The sequence below is a fragment of the Apteryx mantelli genome, chromosome 17 (genome assembly GCF_036417845.1).
Source record: "Apteryx mantelli isolate bAptMan1 chromosome 17, bAptMan1.hap1, whole genome shotgun sequence".
Lineage (NCBI taxonomy): Eukaryota > Metazoa > Chordata > Aves > Apterygiformes > Apterygidae > Apteryx > Apteryx mantelli.
The window spans coordinates 8,489,590-8,513,370 of NC_089994.1; the positions used below are offsets into that span (position 1 = coordinate 8,489,590).

The 23,781-nt window shown below is 36.9% G+C and overlaps 1 protein-coding gene across 3 annotated transcripts in view; it reads right to left on the minus strand.

Annotated features, from left to right (window-relative positions):
• CABIN1 (calcineurin binding protein 1) overlaps positions 1–23,781 on the minus strand; it is a 129,491-nt gene that overhangs the window by 72,328 nt on the left and 33,382 nt on the right. For 2 of the 3 annotated variants that reach the window (XM_067307303.1, XM_067307302.1), the window contains exons 25-29: positions 21,519–21,779; positions 20,733–20,884; positions 19,915–20,093; positions 8,652–8,834; positions 6,023–6,360 (exon numbers count right to left, since the gene is read on the minus strand). In XM_067307303.1, coding sequence (XP_067163404.1) covers positions 6,023–6,360; positions 8,652–8,834; positions 19,915–20,093; positions 20,733–20,884; positions 21,519–21,779 — 1,113 coding nt within the window. Of the gene's footprint in view, positions 1–6,022; positions 6,361–8,651; positions 8,835–14,384; positions 14,451–19,914; positions 20,094–20,732; positions 20,885–21,518; positions 21,780–23,781 lie in introns of all 3 variants that reach the window. The other variant, XM_067307301.1, reaches the window with a different exon arrangement.

The window sequence follows — 23,781 nt, forward strand, 5'->3', positions numbered from 1 at the left end:
TCCTGTTCTTCTAGAGAGTTGTGAGAGATGCCTGCTTTGTGGTACCATGGGCAATAAAACACACTACAGCCAAGTCATCTGAAGGGTCCTCCTGTTTAGGGCAACCTAAAGACTGAAGACACTGAGAGTGCCACTTCAGTGGTCCACACAAGTCCATTCCCAGCTCACAATGCTGGATCCCATACAGAAGGGGAAGGAACTACAGAGAAGACTACTGTAAATCCCAACCATCTACACGAAAATAACAAGAATTACTGCAAGTTGGTAGGGACTGTGGTTTTACGCTGCTCCATTCCAAGAATTAGCCTAACAATTAAAAAACTCCGAAACAAAAAGTATTAATACAGGTCATTCTTCTGCTCCCCTCCTTAAACTCTACCACACAGAAGATCCAGTTCACAATACTCAAATTCCAGAAAGAACGATGTACTACTACTTTTGACAGTGAAATAGAATAGAAGCAAAAATCATAATAAACAAACCTACAGTTGACTTTGATCTTTCAACCATCCTGTTTTGAATAAAATCAGAATCCAGCAAAAATGATAAGCCCATCATAAATCTGAAGATCCAGGCTCATAAATGCTTTATTTTATACTAATCAAAGTAATCAGAACCATAAGGAGATTCTACTAACTGTGAAAACAAAGTAAAAAATTGCTTAATGTGTGGTCATACGAATCTTACAGTTAAAACTATCTTAAAAAAACAAAAGAAAACCTTACGAGAGACACCACCACCACAGAGCTTATATATAAAACCCCAGTCTAAAAATTTTTTTTCTTCTTTTTTAGTTAAGCTATGGATATTATTCCTGAATCTGAGTTCTATACTGAAAATGTTAAGAGATCATTAAGTGTGGTGTCATGCTCTGGTGATGTGCTATGTACATAATACTGACCGTCCATATGCATGTATTTGGTACATATAATTCATAGGCTTTTATTGAACCAGATGATGACAGTAACCTAGCTAGGAGCAAAAAAGATCATTCAGACAAATGGGGCAATTACACGGTAACTTCACACAATCAAAACTAATGGGAATAAAAGATGTAGTTACAGATTTTCCACTGCCCTTCTTAAATCAGCATGATCAGTTATTCCCAGTAAATACGCCCGAGCAGGTCTCAACTCATTAGATTTTACAGTCTGCTCCACTGAGTTTTTAGCCGGTAGAGTTATTAGGAGTGGGTGAAGAGATCCAGGACATAGTAAAAGGGATTTATTCTTCTTGGCACACTGCTTGCCAGTCTGAAGTGCTGGATTTAGCTGTCTGACTCAGGGCAATTATAAAGTACTCTTTCCAGTTCAGCAATTGCCTCCCACATCCTCATCACCCCAAGATTCAAAGGCAAGATGACTGACAGTAACTTGCAGAAAAGTTTACCTGCATTGTCAAAATGGAAAAGGAAAATCTCTCATGGTCAGATAAGTGGAAATCTGAATCACCGCAGAGATGGATACCCTTTAACTCCACGGTGTCAAAAGCCACCTTTACCTAACCCAGGAGCTCTGACGTGTTACTGAGAGGTGTACAGAGCTTCCTAATACACCTTAGTCCTTCCCTCTATTTTCTTTTATAGTCTGTTAGATAGGCTTTGTCTCATTAAGAACTAGTGCTACAGCATCAAATAAAAGCAGAATAAATAGACTATTGACCTTGAAGGGTAGCATTTTAAATGAACCGTTATTACCAAACTGTTGCTACTTGAAATGCTTAGATAAATTAAGCTTACATGTTACGCCTGTCTGTATGTGTGCGTATATATTAAGCCTACATATAATCGGTAATTTTTATATGTGTGCATTATGCCTGGTTTGACTGAACAGTTGCACAGTATTGACATTATATTATACCTGACATTAATTGCTGTAGTCTGAATTAGAAAGACTTTCACACAGCAGTAATTATCAACACAACCACTGTTGTCTTCTTAGGAATGATGATGCAAGACACCTTGCCAGTACAGTCAGGCAGGCCCTGATGTCTCTGTTGTGAAGTGCATCATGGTTACTGGGTCCAAATCTGGACTCAGTATCACAAGCCTTAAACTGCATAAATCAGTATATCTCAATCCAGGTGATGGATGATTAATATTTTTAAAGCTACAGATAGAATGATATGGCAGTGAATTCATATTGTCTTTCTGAACCAAAATTCATAAACTCATCTTCCAAATGTAGCAGAGGACATTTTACCTGAAATAGTATTAAAACAGCTGTAATGCATACCATGATACTGGAATTTTAAAAATTTTAAAAATGACTCCACAATACAACTGCCACATTCAGTCAGTGAATACATTGTGGATCAGCTAATGAACTGTGCCAGTTTGTCAAGTACTCTAACTTTATATTACTGATAGTACACCATGATGCTAGCAAATAATTGTTAAAAACCATTAAGAGCTTTGTTAATAATGGACATAATAGATTATATAAACTTAAAGAAACTAAGTCATACAAACTATATCTGTGAGAAGCACCTTCGAGGATTTGCAAAGTATTTTTCATTCCGTATTATAAAAGTATATAAATAAGTATTTTTATTTCCTGACAATATGCTAGTTGAAGAATATCAGACCCACTCTACGTACTGATCCATGACAACATCAGGTAAATATTCAATTTTCACAGAACTTGTTAATTATAGTGATGAACGATGTCTTGCCATTTTGGAGGTAAAAACTTAACATCACAAAGGACAAAGACTCCCCTTCAAGACAGACAGACAAGGTGAATGTGAAACTAAAAGCACTGTCCAAACTGGCAATGAAATAACAACTTCTGAAAATTCACCCTCACTTTCCTGCACGTTTATTCAACGTGAAAAAAAATGCAGCTATGTACAAATTTGCTGTGATAGAACAAAATAAAGAGAAATCGCCTCTAAAGAGTAAGCCGAATTTTAGAGGGGCGAAGAAAACAGAACGCGTAGCCAAACAAAATGCTGATTTTCAAAAGGATGTTAAAAAAAAAGAAAAAGAAAAGAAAAAAAATAAAAGGAAGCCCAATGACTATTTTTACTAATTGCCGAACAGCAAAATCGGTAATAGAGTAACATGGGAGAAAACAGCTTGCATATGGAAAGCTTGTTGTTCTATGCACTATGGAGACCTGCCAATCTTCTGCTTTCCTGGCCAACCATGAATTTTGGCCATCAGTCTAAATTCTTCATAGAAATTCCTGGCACTGGCACATAAATGCTGAATTTTCCAACATGGTTGTATGTATTTTAAAATTAATCTCAGCTTTCTAAAATTTACCAGTAGTCTAGTCTGCCCCATTAGCAACTCAACCTGATCTAATTTATCTAGTTGTTTTTTTGGGGGGGGGGTTGTTTTTTTTATATTTGGCTTGTTAGCAGGATATCTAAGTATTCTTCTCACTCTGGTTATTGCTGCAGTAGCTGCCTTTTGTGTTTTAAATTTGTTTAGGAGTAAAACTCCCACCAAAGATATAGTGTATCAGTATGTTATTATGTCAAAGATAACACAGATATTTGACGTTGCTCTATGGAAGAACTTAAATCAGTAGTCTAAAAAAGAAAATTATGACCTCATGACAGTATGCAGTGTACCTATATATCTTAGTACGAAGTTTTGTTTTGTTTTTTTACGCTGTTGAATAGTTGTTTATCATGCAGCAGAAATAATTTTAAAAGGATATTAAAACCCAACAGTCCTAGCTGAATCTGATAACTACTGCGCTCAAACAGGCAAGATTCAAGTTTGTTGAGTTCCAGGAGGAGAGAGATTTAGACAACACTGTGTGTTTCATACAGAAAAACATCACAAATCAGAGAGAGATAAAGAGCAAAGGAAAGACATCATCAAGAGAAAAGAAATTGAGGAAAGTATTTTGCAAGTAGTTCCCCAGGCAAGGACATGCTATTTGAACCAACAAATTGAAAATAGCAGCTTTTCTTTTTGAATGTTGATACACAATCATTTGTCAGCAACGGTAATGACAGATTGCAAGAATCCACGGCTCCTCTTAATGATTAGCTCCATGAAGAAATTAACAACTGTCACATACAAACAGCATAAGAATGTTTCAAAACAATCTTTCTTAAAAAAATGGTCATATTTTTCTGGATAATCACTGTACAGCCAAATGAAATATTCAACACCTTACGCTTGATTGCTAATATACATTGCTGCTCAATTTGAAGCAGTACTGTTAGTATGTTTTTTATTACAGGTACTAAGTGGTATGATTTACTTCCATTCCCTTCCCTTCCGGTATTAGGATACAGAGTGGAAATTCAGCTCATAAAAGCTTTGATACAGGTTGGGAAGAGAATTCAGAAGCAACGCATTGCAGCATATGACATGACACAAGACTTCCAAGTACGAAATCTGTGGGTTCAAACCTGGATCATCACAATTAGTCAAATAACTGATGAATTTGGACTTACAATTCATACACATTTTACTAGCTGATATTTCAGAAAGACAAAGGATTAGCATCGCAGAAATATGAAAATCATACTTCCTGTAGACCAAGTTTTATAGCATCCACATGCAGTAGATTTTACCAGACTCCTGCAGTGATATACATCTACCACTTTCATAAGGAGAATGCAGTATGCGTGCATTACAAATACTGCTTAATTATGTGGGAGATAATCCTCTTTGCAACACTGTTACCAGCTTTGAACATAAAATAAACATGCTCAATCTAAAAAAAAAGGCATGATTTTAAATCAGAAGAATGTTAATTAATAGCAGAAGGCCTTTGAAATTAATTCTACCGTGCAGAACATGCAAGAGTCATGCTGGAAGAAGAAAGTTATTTTACCTTCACCTCAAATATGCACTCATTCTATTACAGTGACCAAGACACTCTTATGCCTTGTCTAAACCAATACCACAGGCTTGTGCACACCAGGATTTCTGACTGACTTTCATTCAGTGATTTCTAAACAGCAAATAATTTTGTCATACTCAAGGAGATGAAAATACAAAGTAAAGGAGCAGGAGACAAAAAAAATGCAATATCCCACTTTGGAGTATTTCAAGCTGTATTTCGGTCAAGCCCTGTTTCTTATTTCAACCACTGCGTAGAGATAGTTAGGATTTTATATCTAAACAGTCATCAGGTGGCTACACTAACCCTGTGCACAGTATTAGAGAAAGCACTTACTCCTAGGAGATGAATAGAATGCATGTAGGTGTTAAATCTTGGGTCTTCCCCAACTCTGTGATGGGAGGTAGATACATAATAATTCTATTTTCATGGTGGCTTTATATTAGCTTCTTTTTCTGGATTGCTCCAGAATAGTCCTTTCAAAACAACCTGGAATCCTTTCAGAAATGTGAAAATACTGCTGATTGACTGGAAAGCATCATTTTGGAGGAACCGCTTTATTTCCTTATGACTAAAATCCACTACCCTAAAGTACATAGTACATAAAGTACATGAGATCTCATGAATGCAGCAAGAAGTCTAGTGCTTTTATTTGTCATATACCTACAAAAACATCAAATCTTACATTTTAAAGCACCCACTCTCACCTTATGTGTGTTCATACAACTAATTGTCTCTATGCTCTGACACTAGGGAAACTTTCATTCTATAGATGAAGACCTAAGACACCCAGCAAGCATATCTGTGTCACCTGATGTGTTTTTACATCAATACTGATGAATTTCTGCTTTCAAGTCACTTTTCAGTCCACTTATTCGTTAAAAGAAATAATTACTGTCATTTTTACAAGAATATCATCATTCATGTGACATAGCTAAAAGCTATTTCTTTGCTGAATGACAAAAAATAACTTAGTTCAATAATAAAAAAAGGAATTCCCTGCTCATCTGGCCTCACACACACAAATCATAAACGATCTAGGAGCAGCAGACTTCCCAAAGCATAGTTTCAATCCAAACTGGAGTAAACAAACTATCTGCTGCATTTTAATACTGAGACTCCTGAATCAACACAAACAGCAATATGGTTTACTTACTCAGGCAATAAACCAACAGCCAACCAGCTACTGTATCAGCGGTTTGTCTCACCTTGTGTGTTTTGCTGTATGTGTAGAGATAAGCCAATCTGTAGAGGCTCTTGTAGTGCTGGGGAAAACGGCTGAGACACAGGCAGAAGGAGGCAATACACTGCTCCGTCAGGAACTTCCGCTGCTCCTCAAGGTCTGCTGGAAGACACTGAGGAAATTCAGATGCATCTCCACAAGGTTCAGGTTTCTTTTTGCAGTCCCACTGGGAAGGTGGGGGGATCGCAGCTTTCATGGGATTGCCAGAAGCAGACTGAGAATCCAGCAGAACTTTTTGGCCAGGAGGCTCAGCAGAATGGTACGATTCTGAGTTCTCCAGCAGCTCTTCTGACTTTCCTGCAACTGGAACATTAACAGTAGACTGCATGACAAAAATGATATAAAACAAATGGTAATCCTTTTCTTCATTAAAGTACACACAGAATTATCCCAGTGCTTCCTGAAAAATTATTACTACTCTTGGTGTTTAATAAGTCATCTTCAGCTCATTAACAGAGCCACACACACTGATCTCTCCGTCATCTTTATTTGGGACTTTTCCCTGAGCAATAGTACTAAGTCAGCTTACTTTACCCAGTGCAGGATTTATACAGTGTTGGAAAAGAATGGGAAGGGGGGGAGAAGCAAAAGAAGAAATTAAATTAAAAAACAGACACTGCAAAGAAAGAAAGAAGGAACAGAAAAATAAAGTTATCCCGTCAAGTAGAATTTGTTATTTTTAACAATCTATCTAGAAGAACACAATTTTAGAATATGATTTAGGCTCAGAAAAAACGATCAGCAGCTAATCTGGCCTTCTGGATAATACAGGACCTACAGTTACATCCAAATATTTTTGCAGTGAACTCAGTAATCGTAGTTCAGTCGACCCATCTTTTCTTGAAGGATACCAAATCTCACATTAGAAAACATTGTTACAGTGGAAACTTTCTCATTTCATGTTAGCTAGTCTTTACTGCTGAAAACACGCATGAGACATGCAGTTTACATTTTCAGCTTTGATTTTTTGTCACAGAATTTTACTGCCTTTGCTCAGATAAAGAACCTCTTGCATTAGATCTTATCTCCCAATGGGCTAGAGGCCACTAAACAAGGATTAACTTGCTCTTTAGCTTTTACCCTGATAAAGCTGAATTTCAAGTCAAGAATGTTTTCCAGGCCAGAAATTTTTCAAAAATTGCTTGAAGAAATCTATCCACCATCATTTTACTCTACAGATAGCATTATAGTATGAATCTTTGAGCATTTCCTAAAAGCATTTTTTCAAGTACCTTATATATGGCAAGTCTATAGGCCTTTAGTTTATAGAGGTTGCTTTGCTTTTGGATTTTGTTGTCATTTAATTATGCTTTAGACAATTCAAACAAGTGGAAAAATTTTTAGCAGCTCATGTAGCACAGGTAATGAAAGCATGTATATGTATTAAATGGAAAATATTTGTGCAATGCACATAGTGAATAAAAAAACCATACAGGTATCATTTAAGCTTTTTAAGCTTTAATAAACCCTAACATTCAATAATATTTGTAGTTAAGTCAGGAAGGTACTTTTCAGATACAACATTTGTTCTAATGAATATCAATACTACAAAGATGCATTCAGCAGTTTTCCAGACATACAGCTGATGGCAATAGCACAACTCACTGCAAGCCTGACAAAGAGCCATGCTTTTAATTCAGCTTTCAAAAGGTTACTAGAATTAATGATAGTGTAAGCAGAGTTTTATAAATTTAGGGACTGGTATCTACCTCACTATACATACGCAAACATATCACCACAGATTTCCTTAACTCAGGCAAGACTGACATAAAATATTCTTAAAAATAAACTACAAAATTTTTTATATATGCAACATTAATAAAAAAATAATTAGCAGGCACTTGTCCCCAGCGAGATCAGTGAAATGAATCAGGGCTATTCATATACCATGCTTCGCATATCTCTGAAATTGGAAGAGACTAAAACATAGTCTAAACTAGCAGAAAAGACTTATCAGCCCACATTTCAAAAGGCACACAATCCAGAAGCATAGGCAAAAATAAAATATCAGTCTTGTTTTCCATATCTCTTCCCCTAATGAAGTCCAGTTGCCCTGCTACCACATCCAACTGTACAGAGAAAGAGAGGGAAATTCCAGCTAATGGATACTGGAAGGTCTAAAAAAAATTTTTTTTGAAACAATTTTTCCAGGGGAATATGGAACACTAAGGTATTTTATATGGAAAACTGTGGCAGAGAGCAATCCCACTCCTCTACTGAAATAAAATATCCAGGGGAATAAAATATCTAATTCCACTGTCTGTGCTCTTCTAGGTACTGAATGTCAGTCTGTTACTGGGCCAGAACAAAAAGGGCATCAATATCTAAGGAAGGAAGGAAAGCCAGCCAAACGGCTATCACAGACAGCAATTTATCACATAATTCTTCAGTTCATAAGGTTTTAAAATAAAGCAAATTGGGATGATGGCTATATGAACAATAAACAGTTCTAATTTCAAGCTACACACATACACGCAGCAATGTCTAATTAAAATTCTCACTCACAGTGCAGCATATTTCAATGCTTCTGCATGCTAGAAGAAACATTTTAATTAAAATATACTAGCTGATACTATCTATTAAAATGGTCGTACTCTTTTCCTCTGTAGATCCCGGGGTGTCTTTGTTGGGTACCAGTGCATCAGAACAGGAAGCAGAAATCCTCTTCTCTGTGTAAGACTTCCTCAGGCTGTCTTGAGAACTGGCAGGCTCATTAAACATATCCTGTGTGGAACTGGAGTCAGAGAGCACTGCTGCAGTGCTATCCTGACTCCTCTCTGCAAAACAGATAAAGAAGAAATGCACTATTTCATCCTCATCAAGCTGTTACTTGCGTCTCAGTAACAGTAACATAGAACTGCAACCACTCTGCAAATCTCTTTCAAATGCAACACAGGATCCATAACCACCACCCATTCTGTTGTCAAAAAGGTATTTATTTTAATTTGTCTACTTCAACATATCAGTTTTACTTCACCTCTTTGCACTAAGAAATGAAAACCTCAAAGTCTTCTTTCATAAGGTATTATTGAACGTTACTGTATTAGGGTGCCCCCCAGCAGATTTCTTCCAAGATTATAATCCTGGAACTTGGTTCAACAAAAATGATGCTCAACTTTGACAAGCAGTTCAGGATGCAATATTTCAAATGTTGTATGGTCTTATCAAATTTTGCAGTTTTACTGTGTCATTTGCCTTGAAAAGCACCCTCTATAATTTCTTGCATCTGACACAATCAAAACCCATTTGATAAGAGAAACCAGAAACAGCAATATTGGTAAAAGTTACTAGTGAAGGAGAGAAGAATCAGTATCATTAGAGATGGCAAGACAGGATTGATCACTGATGCCATCTATCCTGCAAGTGTTAGATGCTGTTCATTAAATGTTCTGAAAGACGATTTCATGTGGCAAATAAACAACCCATCAAAGAACCGGGTCTAAGACAGACAGGAAAACTCTTAGACCTCAAGGCAGTAGACAGAAGAATAAGAGAAATGACTCAGCCTTGACACACATACGTGGGTGGAGCAGTGTATGGTGGCCACTGATTACATTACAGGCAGAACAAAGTTGGGAATCCGCTGATAGCTGTTTCAGTGCAAGACAGTTAGTTGTACAAGACTGTGACTATGGGGGATAATATTTATACCTCAGAACGAACAGGCAAGTTAAAATGTTTCACCCGTGTCTGAAACGAGCCTGATATAAGCAAGTCCTTATCTATCAGGGGTTGTCAGAGGCAAACCTACATGACCAAAAAAAGCAGCTTAGTATCTCCAGTAGAAAGACAGAAAGATGCATACGTATTTTTCCTACTGGGATGGAAAACTGGCATTTTTCTGTAATATTGTGCCAGCAGAACTCAGTATCCAAAACAAAATTCCCATACAGGCCATTCTCTCTAAAGCTGTAGACCAAGATTAATTTACAGTTTCTTATTAAGGTACAGGAATAGCTTAACCAAGAGGCATGGTATAGTCACTGTCTAGGTAGTCCCACTGCAATTTTATTAATTAATTTTCTTGATATGATCAAGAAGCAAAATAAAAACAGCAAAGGCCCTTCCTTGAGATGAGCTGATAATTTAATTAAATCTCTTCCTTTCTATCCAAATTGCATGTGTTCAGGAGAGAGCTAAGGGCCTCCTATGAATTCCTTTTACCAAGATAAATCCCTCTGCAGACCTTCAGCTTGCAGATCAGGTTTTGCTTATCAAGATTCCAAAAAATTTAAACAAAGTTTTATGCGATTCTTAGGCTTTTCATTGACACACAAAGAAAATATCCCCATCCAATAAACAAATCTTAACAAAGCTGTATCTTAAAAAAGAATTGGGGAACGGTATTGTTTTCTTAATTGAAAGTTTTATGGTTGGTTAATGATGCCAAGTTTTATATAGAAAGTATATAATTACAGAGAATGGGAAGAGAAGGATTCTGAAGAGAGGTCAATCAGGCTTTCAATGACTCATTTATAAAGCATTAGTAATATTCTGTGGTACAAATGGATACCACTGAACTCCCAGTTGTCATCAGAAAAACATTTACAGCAGATCCCTTGATTTTTAAGCAAGCACCCGCATTTGCTTCAAAGAAGGTGAATTACTCACCTAGAGAAGGGGGGGGGGGGCCGAGGGGGATTTACAAATACCCAGATGTTGCCATAAGCCTGAAGGTCAGTTCTGATGTGTAGGTAATGACAGTTGAAGCATTAAAATGTAAATCAAGAACTGCCAGACCAATATGTGAGAATTAGCATATTATATTTCAAATGTATGCAGGGCAGTGAAGTTTTTCCACTAGTGGTAGCAAGTGTAAATACCTCCTTTCTAATGACAACTAGCTATTTTAACTTGAAATTTCTAGTAAAATGCAGAGTGTATGTGTAGGTATATATGTTCATTTTCCTTTTCTTTCAACACATTTACTGTATGAAAAAAATCTTAGTGATATTAATGTTGGGCTCCTTAAATCACTGAAAAACAAGAGTTGTTGAGATTACTTCCTATTATTTTAGATACTTCTTGAATGCAGTAGATGCTTTCAAACCAACTGGGCAGGATGAAAAACACTAGAGTACTTCAGGAATTAGCAGCAGCAATCATAGTTATTAGCAATAACTTCTCAGCTGTCACAGAGTAAGGTTCCAGCAACTGGAAAACAGAAAATGTAGTACCTGTCTTTAAAAAAGATAAAAGGTCAAAAGGAGGGGACATGAAACTACTAGCCAGCTGGCTTCACTTCAATTTCCAGGAAAGCATTTGTACATAAATAAATAAATCTGTCTATGAGCACCTAAAAGATAACAAGATCAGTAACAGAAAGCATGGATTTATCATAGACAAATCAGGCCAGACCAATGTTCAAACCATGGAACAGATCTTTCAAGTGGGGCAAAAGCAGCAGGTGCCATATAGTTTGACTTCTGACAATCTAATATTGAAGTCTCATAACCAAGGTATGAGTATACAGAAATCTTATACAGAGTATAAAATGAAACTATTATTGATGTAAAGCTGCACACAGAGTATTAATTAATGGTTCACTTAGTATGAGAAGATGCATGAAGAAAGGTCCTGAAAGTTTCTGTTCAGAGTCCAGCGTGATTCAATTTTTTCATTTGTATCTTGGATGACTGAATAGAGGGAACACTCACTAAATGTGCAGATGACACTAAGCAGGAAGGGACTACCAAAAATTTTGGCAGAAATTAGTATTGAAAGTGACCTCAATGAACTGCAGAGGTGGTCTTCAGGAACAGGACACAATACAGGCAAGCAGAACTTACTGCATTTAGGTAAGAATAATCAACTGCACAAATACAGAATGGTGAGCAAATAAAGACATAGCAGTTTTCCAGAAAAGACCATGTGTGTGTTTGCACGCACATGAATTCACATGTGCCCACAGAAAGTTAGTAATTCTCAAACTGAATGTGAGTCAAAACATCATGCTATTACAAAAACGTCCCAGCAAACTATTACACTGGAATGTATAATCAGAAACTTCATATAAAACATAAATGAGAGTCTTTCTATTCTACTAAGCACTAATAAAAGTTAAGCTTAATTACAGTGTCTGTATTTGGGACCCACTTCAAAAAACAAAAACAAAAAACAAAAAAATATTAACTTCCTAGAAAGAATTCAGACAAGAAGGAAAAAAAAAAACCCTAAGAGATCAATGACTTGGTCTATGAGGAAACACTGGGAACTTGTTTAGCTTAAAAAAGATGGGAGTGTATTTCCAAATATCTGAAATTAACTGAAATAAAACTATAGTAATTGCTCTTCATATTCACTGAGTATGGAGCAAGATGCAATGTGTTTTAATTGCAGCAAAAAAGTTACTTTTTTTCCTAATCTTTAGTTTAACTGTTACATACAGCTAAAAAGAGCATAGAGAAGGCACAATATCACTGGAGGTTTTCAAGGACAAACAGCCGTAATTTAACTAAGAGTTTTCATTAGTCATTGGCAGGTTATCCAAGATGTATCTTCATACAACAAAAAAGGTCTGTCAATAGTTAAACGCTGCAGTTTGTGATACAGAACTTATGCAGTTGCACCAAGTCCTACCCTAACTCTGCTTTAAAAACATAGTTTATACACACTGCATACATGGAAGTACTATACTCTTATAGCCTAATTCACATACATATCTCTATATTGCTTGTGTCTGTGTAGTATATATGTTTTACATTCATTATATGTATTATAAAGTTTTTACTTCATCTAATAGTTGATTGTAGTTGAGAGGGGGATATGGATTAGATTACTGTTACTCAACTGACACACTACGGATCACTGCAGCCTGCAAAACATGAGAAGTAATTGCTAGTTCCCAACTGCTGTTGATACCCGTCCCTTTGAAAAAATGCAAATCCAGTGAGCACATTAGTGCTTTTTAATCATTACTGCTATAATTAAAGACAATTTAATGCAATTCAGTGTAATTTAAGAGTATCGAAATGATTATTTTTAGTATTTTATTTACCTAAAGTATTTTCTCAGTTCCTCCCATCTCCAAAAGCAATTTAGCAGGCTTTTCTGAAAAGCTTAAGTGATCCCTCAATTAAAAGCAAGTCATTAACAAAGGACTAAATATTATTTTGAGGTCCCTCCCAGTAAAGTCTATTATTTCCAAAGTCTGCATAAAAAAAATTGACACTGGCTATTAGTGTCTCTCTGCACTAAGACTCCCAAGATTACTATCCTTGGTGGAGATGAAAAAGGACTATTAAATTGTGCCTAAACAAGAGCAACAAAATTCCTATTTAAAAAGTATGCCCTGATATCAGATTCTCTTTGGTATTACTATATTTTGTGTTATTACTTTTTGTTATTTAATCCTAAATTTTGAAAAGATTTCAAACCACCTGACCAACTGAAATATCAATTTGATGTAAAGTTAAGTACTTCATGCTTATTTCTAAAGATTAAGAATATATTGCTCTGCAATGCAGTTTTATTTTTAGTACTCATTCCTTATAATACACTCAGTGTGTGGCATTTCAGTGATTTCTGTGTCAGACTATGTCGCCTAGTCTGTCAACACTTGAAACAGCAGTACTGGACAGAAGATATGAAAAGGTTACAATGAATAGAAGGGAGCTTTAGTTAACTTTCCAACAAAACAACTATTAGATTTTGGTGGGGGGGAGATGTCCTTGGGAAATAGAAGCTTGTATTTTCATCTGTAGTGCCAAGAACTTTATTTTATCAGGGAGAGATCCTTTTAGCCACTTGGATAACTGAGTAGGCAACATATCTCAGTATCCCATTTGACTTAGCTCTATTCTTAAAAGTATTTTAAGATTAATCTTATCCTGAATGAAGTAGGTTTACTAGGTTGATTTCAGAATCCCTACTTCTGTGCTATACTTCCATACTAGAAAAAGCCTTCACCACTTTGCATCATTAATATTCAGACACAACACCTGCATGCCTACCTACTACCTGGAGGAAGTTGTTTTAACTTTGGGGAATCTAAATGAGTAGTTTATTAAAAAAAATGAATCATGAAAAAAAAAAAAGGCTCAATACTTTACTAGCCATTATCCAATGTCAGCATTCTCCTATGTGGAACATTCCTTGTTACCTAAACTGTGTCCACGCACAGAAGAGGAGACCTCTGAATCGCTGAAGAGCTAGTGACTGTAAAAGTGCAAGTGGCCTGGACCAGCAGACGTACAATCCTAATGACAAAGCTTTTTCTGAGAGACATGCTGGTCAGACAGACTCTGCTCATGGTACAAACTCACGTAATTTATTCTCAAGGAGTTAAAGTACAGCTTCACTGTGCCCATACAAATTAGATATTCTACCTTTGTCAATGAAATTGCAATGCAGCTCAGTAATCATGTTGTCTGCCCTCCATTCCTTGAAAATTTCTGGAAATTAAAGAGGGAGGGAGAAGACCTCTGAAACAGCTGCATCTGGGGGAAGGTAACATGCTCAGAAAGCCAGTAGGGTATAATGCATTTTTTCTGAACAATAATGTCTCAGATATCAGAAGGAAAACATATGCCAAAGTATAAGAAAGTACCTGAAATGGGATAAACATCCAGCTACAAGTCAAAAATCAGAATTGAGCAGCATAGAAAGTTCTTCTGAGAAGTGACATACTAACTCAGTTTACAGTAAAGAAAAATTCTGCTGCACTGTTCATAGCTTATGAATAATTGACTATATAAAAAAATCTTATTTTTCCATGCAATAAAGATGGGTTGTTCAAAGGTTCTGGATACACAGACTCTGTATATCTTTATGCTTCCAGCATGCCTCCATTTCTCCCTTTTTATCTTTACTTGTAGGTATGAGCATTTTTCTTTATTGTTCGGTAGTCAGAAACATGATGCATCATTTGTATCACACAGCTCATTCTTGAGACAAGTTCCACCCATAACAGAAGACAACATTCAGCTCTGTATCAAAATGCACTTGCACATTATTAAAAACAAAAAGAATTGCAGTTTTGCATGGGAGCAGGTAATATCATGAGGACAGCAAGGTCCTCTCAATGTATAAATGGACTTCTCTTATACAAATGAGTCAAAGATGAGAGCTTGTTTTGTCCAGCTGCACAGATCACTGAATGGGTTTCAGCAACTTGCAGTCCTATACTGGTGTTCTTCCATCTTCAAGTGCAGATCAACACAATTGTTTACCAGTGTTCCATTTCTGTAGTCAAATCCTTTTTATATAACCTCATACTCAATGTCAGTGCTGCCTTTTCACTCAAACTCATTACAAAATAAAAATCAGAGGCAGGTTAAATTGGGGAAAGGTAAAAATGGAGCATACTGAAACAGAATGGATCTGATTCGTCATTCATGCAGCCTAGTATGCAGTCCCCATGAACATCCAGTACCATGGGCTAGAATGGCACACGTACTGTAGACACAAAGATTTCCTTCTAAACTGTAAGAGAGAGCGAATTTTGAAGGATAAGACTTTCATTTTACAAAACACAATGTGCACATTCTTTTTATGCACATAAATATCCACTCCATCTTTGAAGCTTACTTAGTTTGGCATGAGTGACAGCTTGGTGCAAGAGGAGTCTCAGACATCACCTTTGGCTCATCAGGAAGTTGAGAACCCCCATTTACAAAAAAAAAAAAAAAAGAGCAGCTTTATAACATTTGCAGAATTACAGGACCAACAAACTATGAAGTGGGACTTCTCCCACAGCACGAAGCGAGTAGCCTTTCCCAGTGAGTTTATCATGCAGGTTTTGCCAATTATTAAAAGCAAGCCGTGACAGGTAAAAGCAGGAAGAGAATGCCTGGGGAACAGAGATTTGTGTAAAGGTTAGAGGCAGCACGGGCAATATTGGTTGCAAAAGCAATCAGGCAAAGACAAACACAAAAATAGGATGATTACATCTAACTACATATAACATACTACATGACATGGATGAAGACTTAAACGATAAGACGTTTTAACACTGCAGTAGCAATGAGTACTGCCTATATCAACTGCATACCATCACGATAATTTGTAATTGAATATTAATACAACAAAAGCATATTCAGAGAAAACAAAACAAAACAAACAAAAACCTCACAGCAATCTCCCAGTTCACTTTTTGGAAGCCGTACTTCTCCTTCAGATTTCTTTTATTTAAATACTTTTATTGCTTTCTGCACTAGCTTCAGTATTTAGTGCAAAATTTAGCTAAACTTAAACAGCTTGGAATCTGTACTCTGCTTTTTCTTTGATGACTGCACACATCCAGCCTGTTTAAAGGAAGACAATAAGAAAGTCTATTTTCATATACAACACTGGCCATCTAGCTGTGCAAGTTAAATGTGGTGATATCCCACGTAATGATAGACTGGGCTCCTGCTGGGTTCCCTGTTCCTCTTGTTTCCTGGTTTCCTCTTGGGGGCTGGTAAGAGTCTGAATCTCAGGCTTCCACTATTAAATGCACATTTTCATTTGGGGGGGGGGGGGGGAGACAACTGTGGGTGGGTTATAAAACAGCAACAGATGGGGTGACACCAGGAAAGACAGGATTAACAGAAGGGAGGAAAAGATGCTGCTGAATGGAGAGACAAGAAAAGAGAAGAGAAGCTGCCTATTTTACACACATGACAGCAGCTAGTCAGCTGGTAAATAACAGCTGCCATTCAGCAATACTCCTCTCTCCTTTAAGGAGATTTGGGCTAACAGCTGCCATGAGGAGAAAGAGTTAGAAGTTTAGTTACTTTACAAGCTGTATTTACTGGTTCCTTTCTCCCATTTCCATGAAATGCATAACTTAAAACCAGCATCCCCAACATTCATTGGATATAAAGCTTTTCAGTGCTTTCAACTGTAACAGTGATTTATGCATATCCAGATCAGCTTTTTCCACACACAAAATGTGCTGGAGAGCTACAAAACTGTAAGGGCATATTTGATGCATTTGAAGTAAGTCTGCCCTCACAACTGCATCTATCTACAGAGCCATGCTTGAAGATCAGAGTCCCAATATTTTGAATAAAGGATTTCTGGCTGTACAGCAATTCTATCCTGCTTGTATTGAGATAATTTGCTGCACTAGAAGGCACGCTGGCAGAGATTTTGTTTAAAAAAATTTTTTTTTTTTTAATTAAAAGAATAGGGCTTGGAAGAGACCTCAAGAGCTGATCCAGTCCACTGCATTTTCCAACAGGGTAAAATACACCTCCATCATTCCTGGCAGATGGTTGTATCACTTTTTCTTAAGGACTTCCAGTGTTGAGGTGTTCCAGTATTACACTCTCCCCTAGGAACATATTTTAGTGTTTCACTTGTATTTGCTAAATGTTTCCTAATATTATTCTAACACTATTTTCTAATCTCCATATTGAATTTTTCTTAATGCAATTTAAGTCTAGTATGTCCTGTTCTGTCCCCCATGGATAGGGGAAGCCAGAACACCCCCCCCCCCAACTCTTCATACAGCCTTTAGCGCTGTTTAGGGAACACTGCTATCATGCCTCCCCTTAGACTTTTCTTCCCTAAACTAATCCAGTTCCTTCTCTCTTTCCTTGCAGGTCATGTTTTCTTCAACTGTAGCACTCAAAAAGGGACAAAAGAGACCTCACCAGTCTGGCTGAGTGGGATCCCAGCCATTGATGAACTACTGTTTGCTTTGGAGGGACAGTCTATATAATTCTGTTGTTTTGTTTATATTGTATATGATCAACAACACTGATACAAGAGTAAGAGTAAATAAGAGTATTGCCAGGCCACAGTAAGAATAAATATCTAGGCTGAATTTGGGCCAAACTGTCTTGTCTGTGAACAGCAAAATAGACACTTTCAGTTGCTCTCAGAATAGTAAGAAAAAAAAATCCAAAGAGTAGCTGAATGATGGATTTTTTTCTTTCTATTTTTAGGAATAGTAAAATGGAAAAGCAGGCACCGGTCTTCTTCAGTGATGTGATTACATGCAAGATGTCAAGAGCATTTTACTTCAAAAGTATGTATTTTAATACAAGTAAAATGCAAATACATGCAAGGGAGCACAGTATATGCAATAATATAAAAGTGGAAGACTACTGAGCACTGCTCAGCCTGTTAGTTCTCCTTCCATCTGCAGCAGCCCCAAGGCAAATATTTCAATTTCTGGGGCTCTTCAGTGTGCTGTAGCCAGAGTTTAGCTTTGCCAGCAACTTACAAAACACTACGAATGATGCAGTGCTTTGCAATCCAACTTGTCAGAGTTACACACAGCCAGCCTAAAGATCACCCTAACTTGGCTTCTTTCGGCAGCCATCATTTCCAATTGCCGTGACAGCAGCAATGCTAAGCACTAACTAGCTAAGCTAGCAGACCCAAGAACTGCTCCTTCAGGCCTGACAGGTGTAGATGTTCCTTAGCTTGCACCTTCAGGCTTAGCTAAGTAGCCAACTTTGCTCCCACCAGGCAATTAGGATGCCACAGCCCATAATACCTTACTTTGAGTGAATGTACTAATGGCTCATACTGGAATATCCATCTAACTTATCCATCTCCTGGGAACATTTCATCAGTCTGCAGGACTTAAACAGACGTTTTCTTAGGCAGAACTGCTTCTCACGGGGCATATTATTTATGATATATTTAAATATTTGCTCTCTCTCTCTCTGTTTGCCTTGTCAAAAAGACATCAAAAGGCTAAATAATAGAAGAGCCTGACCACTAAATAACTTATTCACATTAATACATTATATATGATATCAAAACAGTGCAATGAATTACTTCAGATTGAAATGTGAGCATGGATAAAATGAGCATTTCTATATTCAATGCAGTGAAAGAGATGAAGGAACTTTTGCCAGTTTCCCCAAGAATTATCCGTTAGTGAAAAAGGAACAAATTCACCTTGCAGAGTTTCCAGATATGCGCATGTTGGTTTCAAAACTGCATCAGTAAATATGTTTATGATTACTGTTCTTCAAAAAATGACAATAGGCCTGGAAGCAGCCCACCCTCCAGAAATAAACTGGTGTCAAGCAGAGCACTTCTATGGGGTCTGCCACATTCTATCAACACGAAGCTATACATTGCAAATGTTTTGCTTCTTCCTGAGTGCTGATACTGTAACAGATCCAGATGGATAAACAAATGGCCAGAATAGCAGTATCAGAATAAAATTTCTAGCCAAATAATAATGTCAGGTTAAACAGTAACTTAATTTCTATTATATAGGTGTATTATATATTACAAAAATTCTGCAATGACACTGTGATAATGCCCTACCTTCTGGTTTTATAAGCCAATTATTTATGGTATCACTTTATAACCTATATAGATGAGCTGCTAACCAGTCATTGTAAATGATAAAGAAAAAATTAAAAGATGAAGTCTACGGGACTACCATGCAAATCACTGTGTTGATATACAATATATTCAATATAGTTGCCACCTGCCTCCTTCAAAAAAGAATAATCCTGTCTTCTTTTGCTTTTTTAAGTTTGTCTTGTTTCAGCCACAGTTCAGATTTTCACATGGTTGGTTCACACAGGCACTGAAATCGTGTCCAGTTTTCTAAAGACTGAATCCACATCTTTTCTAATAAGCTCAAGGGGCAGACATTTAGCTCTAGAGATGTGAGAAATATCGAAAATTCAGTCAAACTCCCCTCAACATTCCCGTTTAGAGTAAATGACAAGTGCCAGCGGTGGCAGGTGACAACTTTGAATTTTGTATTTAAAGCTCTGACTGTGCATTGATTCTATTTAAAGCATTGCGAATTTTTAAAGTTAATGAGCTTCAATATTGCCCGTGTTACCACAGACCCATCACCCTCCTTGAATGAGCAGTTTGATCATTCCTGGTCAAACCCCCCATGATTAGAGCACCTCCCTGTGCTGCCAGTATTGAGAACAGGGACTGTACCGTCCGGCGTTGCCTGCTGACGGGGTTTTTTACATTTGACGTAATCGTGGTCAACTGGAGTGGCTGTGTAAGGTGGGGATGTCAGACCTGGACCGGAGGATGAGGGGAGGGAAGTCCCAGGGCCCGGCACTGTTCCAGCTGAAGAGTGAGAGTCTTCATCAATCATGCAAGTCTTTTCCCTGGAAAGAGGAAGAAAAAATTTTAAAAAAGAGCGTTAACATACTAGGTATATATGCATACAAAGAAAAGAATGAGACTATGTTCTTACGATATTTCCAATACAGTAATCAAATCTACTAGTAAATTCTAAATGATGGACTTTTACCACAGGTTATATTTTTCCCTATCATTGATCAACAGGAAAATATTCTTTATCTTACAGTTGTTAGCAAGACAAATTACAAGGAATAAAATCCTAAAGTCTCTTACTTAAGCTATGCCCAGAAGTCATTTGCTTTTGGGTCTGTCCATAGTTAATAAAAATAATTTTATTAATAAATAAAAACAGTGGCTTCAAAACAGATCACAAGACAAAAGTTGTTCCAATTTGTTCCCTTGCTGCCTACGCTGTGCCAATTATTGAAAAGACTTCAGATTAGCCTATAATCTAACTTTATATGATACCTGGAATATGCAAACATTAGAGTTAATTCTAATCACTTTGCTTGGTTTATATTTCACACACCTTCACTTTAAAAGTTTATTATACTGTAGTTTAGCATTCACATAGTTGTCTATGGAGACATCTCACACAAATAACCTGCTCTTATTTGGAACATGTATGCTTTCAGAGGATATTCCTGGAAATTAGCACTCACTTTTCTGCAACTTTTGGGGTGTTCTTCTCCTCGCCCCTGGCAAACGGTCCCTCAGAAGCCTCTTTCATGAAACTAACCAGTATCTCTGCATCTACTCCAGAGTCTGGTTTCCCCACAAGTTTCAGAATAGAGGCATGAAGTCGAAAGTATACCTAGAAAACACCAAAGTCCCTTCAGTCAGTAGAAAATTTGTAATTCTGCAACCAGTTACAAGTAGTCCTTCTCTGCAAACTCTTACAGCTTCTACAAAGACAGTTGTGTTACCTAAACTTAAACAGGACTTTTCCTGCCTTTGTAAGTTGCTTGTAAAGGAGAAGATCTGAATCAGCCCCCCTGCAGCTTATGAAATACAACAATGAAAGCAGATATGGATGGTCACCACTGGAAATGTTCTAAATCAGTTATTTTTACCAGACTGCACAGTGGAAGCAAAGGTGTCATGACTATTATTCAAACTGATGCATGACCTTACGCTGTCAGAGAGATGAGATAATGGTGAAGTCTATCCACACTCAGATTTGAAAACTGACTAATGAACTGAGTGCAGCAAACTCCAGAAGAGGAAATTCTGTCTGTCTAATACTGGGAATGTATATATAAACTGTCTTTAAAACAAAAACAGTCTGAATAACACATTTGATTTTATTCTGCGTTAGTCTTGTAAATGTCCCCAGATGCAAAGCATCATGAACATGTGCCTAATAATAAGAACTAATAGTAACTGGTATTCTGTTATCTGTAGAGAACAATGTTTTCAGGTCTAGGTATTTCACTTTCCTCTTTTACCTCCAATGCCTCCATGGCAAGTTCTGGTGGATTATGGTAGTGAATCTTCTTTGGGTATCGTGCAGCTTCCTCGTGCAGGTAGTGGCCTGCCTGTTTGTAATGAAGTAGATAGACAACAGGAGGCTGTTTCTGCTTCTCTGCAATCTTTCCCAGCATGTAGTGAATAAGCCACTCCTCTTCATCGCCATCTCCCTCACAGCGAGATGCTGATGTAAAACACAGTTTGGCCGTCTCCAACATGCTGTCTCGACGCTCTTCCATCTGGGATGGAACAAAACGTTGAAAATGTGTGAATTTGCTATAGCTGGGATGAACAATGCAAAAAATATACTCCTGCACCTAAAAGTGCATAAAGAAGGTACATCACTTAAAATATTTTCAACCTAAAAGACATGGAATTACATCCAAGTGATCAAATACATCTGGAAGACCCATAGAGTACGGTGTTTATGGGTAGGATTTTGCTCATTCCAACAGCTCCTGACATAAATAACTAGAATAAAATGGTAAGACAAAAATGTAAGAACATGCAGATAAAAGTAAACTTGTTGAAAAACAATAAACGTGTCTATGGAAAGTAATCTTACCACTTCATCATTGCAATTGTCTAACTCTTAAAAGGAAAAGAAATATTTTCTTTGTTCTGCAACTAAGGTCTGCCAGAGCCACTATAAACCACCACCATTCATGAAGAAATATCCTTACTATACACCTAATTGTGACATATATATACATACAAAGAGGACTCCGTTTTTTTTCCAAGGGAAGGAAAAAAAAACCAAAAAAACCAGTACCATAAATTCAAATTAACTGCCAATAAAGCCACATCAAATATGAGGCCAAAAGATGCATAAATGTTATTTTATCTCTTTGAAGAAAACATTTATAAAATTTAAATTGTTGGGCTATACCAGTATCCTAAGTGCTCATTGCACCTGAAGAACTATAACTTATCTTTTCCTTTCACAAATATTTTGTAAGGACCACTGTTTTAAACAGGAGAGAGTGTGGTTTTACATATGAGAAACACATTCCTGAACAGACACATCCATGGAAGGGATATTAATTCATTCCAATTTACCTTTTATTATAGTGGCGCTTTGCTTAGGAAATTATGTTTTTTTTTTAATACTTTCACTTGAAAAAAGAAGACTGAAGAAGTCCTAAATAAATATTCTGATTTAATATATAGAAGCTTAAGCTGGCTGCTCTGCATTGTGCCTTATACCTGATAATAAAAAAATAACCCCAGCATCAGCCATGCATTTCTTCAGTAAGTCCCTCGTAGCCAAGAGACCAAAAGACAGTAAGACCAAACTTTTGGTGGAATGAGGGCATGAAATGTAATAACTTCATTTTCTGAGTAGTTAATTTTGGAGCATATAGGAAGAAAACTGTACTGTTACTTGTCATCCACACATTCACATTGTTGAACACAGGGCAACAACACTGAGAAAAGCTTTGACTTAGATAGTGAGCTTTGCAGACATTAACTGAGGTAGTACTTATATGCAGATAAATAATCACAAGATTCGTGTCTGTCTTTATTTATACTTTCACTCCTCTGAAATTTTAATGAATTAAGTAAAGTATAAAAGAAAGTATAAATAAAATTAAAATTAATAAAATTGCTCTCCCATAGGAAGGGAGAAAAATTCAACTTTGGAAGAAAGAATACTGGAAGTCACCAAAACCCATTATGTTCTGAAGCAACACTGCAAAATTAGCATTGAGAACTTTCATGATTGTCACCTCTTAATTCTAATCAAATATATTTATTTACAAAAAAGATGACAACCAAAAACATACAGTCCGAACAATTAGCATGGATCATGTGACAGAATACATCTTCCAGGAAAGAATCATGGATTTTGTTTGCTTTCTAAAGTAAGCACGACTTCCCAAATCCTTGCAGTAGAAACAGGAAAACTAGAGACTGAATCAGGAAAATGAGACAGGTTTGTGGCCTGATTTTTCATCTGTCTTTTCACTAATATTTTCTGAATAAATAGGAAAGGAGAAAAGAGATTTTGAGCATGCTAGCATGTTGCAAGTACACATCTACTCAAAACTACTATTTAATAAACCATTTGCTCCTCTTTAATATGCACACTTACACCACCTGCTTGTTTAGCAGAATCAGTCGCTGCGTAAGAGTCTAAGCGGAGCACAACGTTAATGCGGCTACACAGCTCTTGCAGCTGAGCTGCCTACCATCTTGCTGTAAATACACCCCTCTGGAAACAGAGGAGGTTCCCAATAC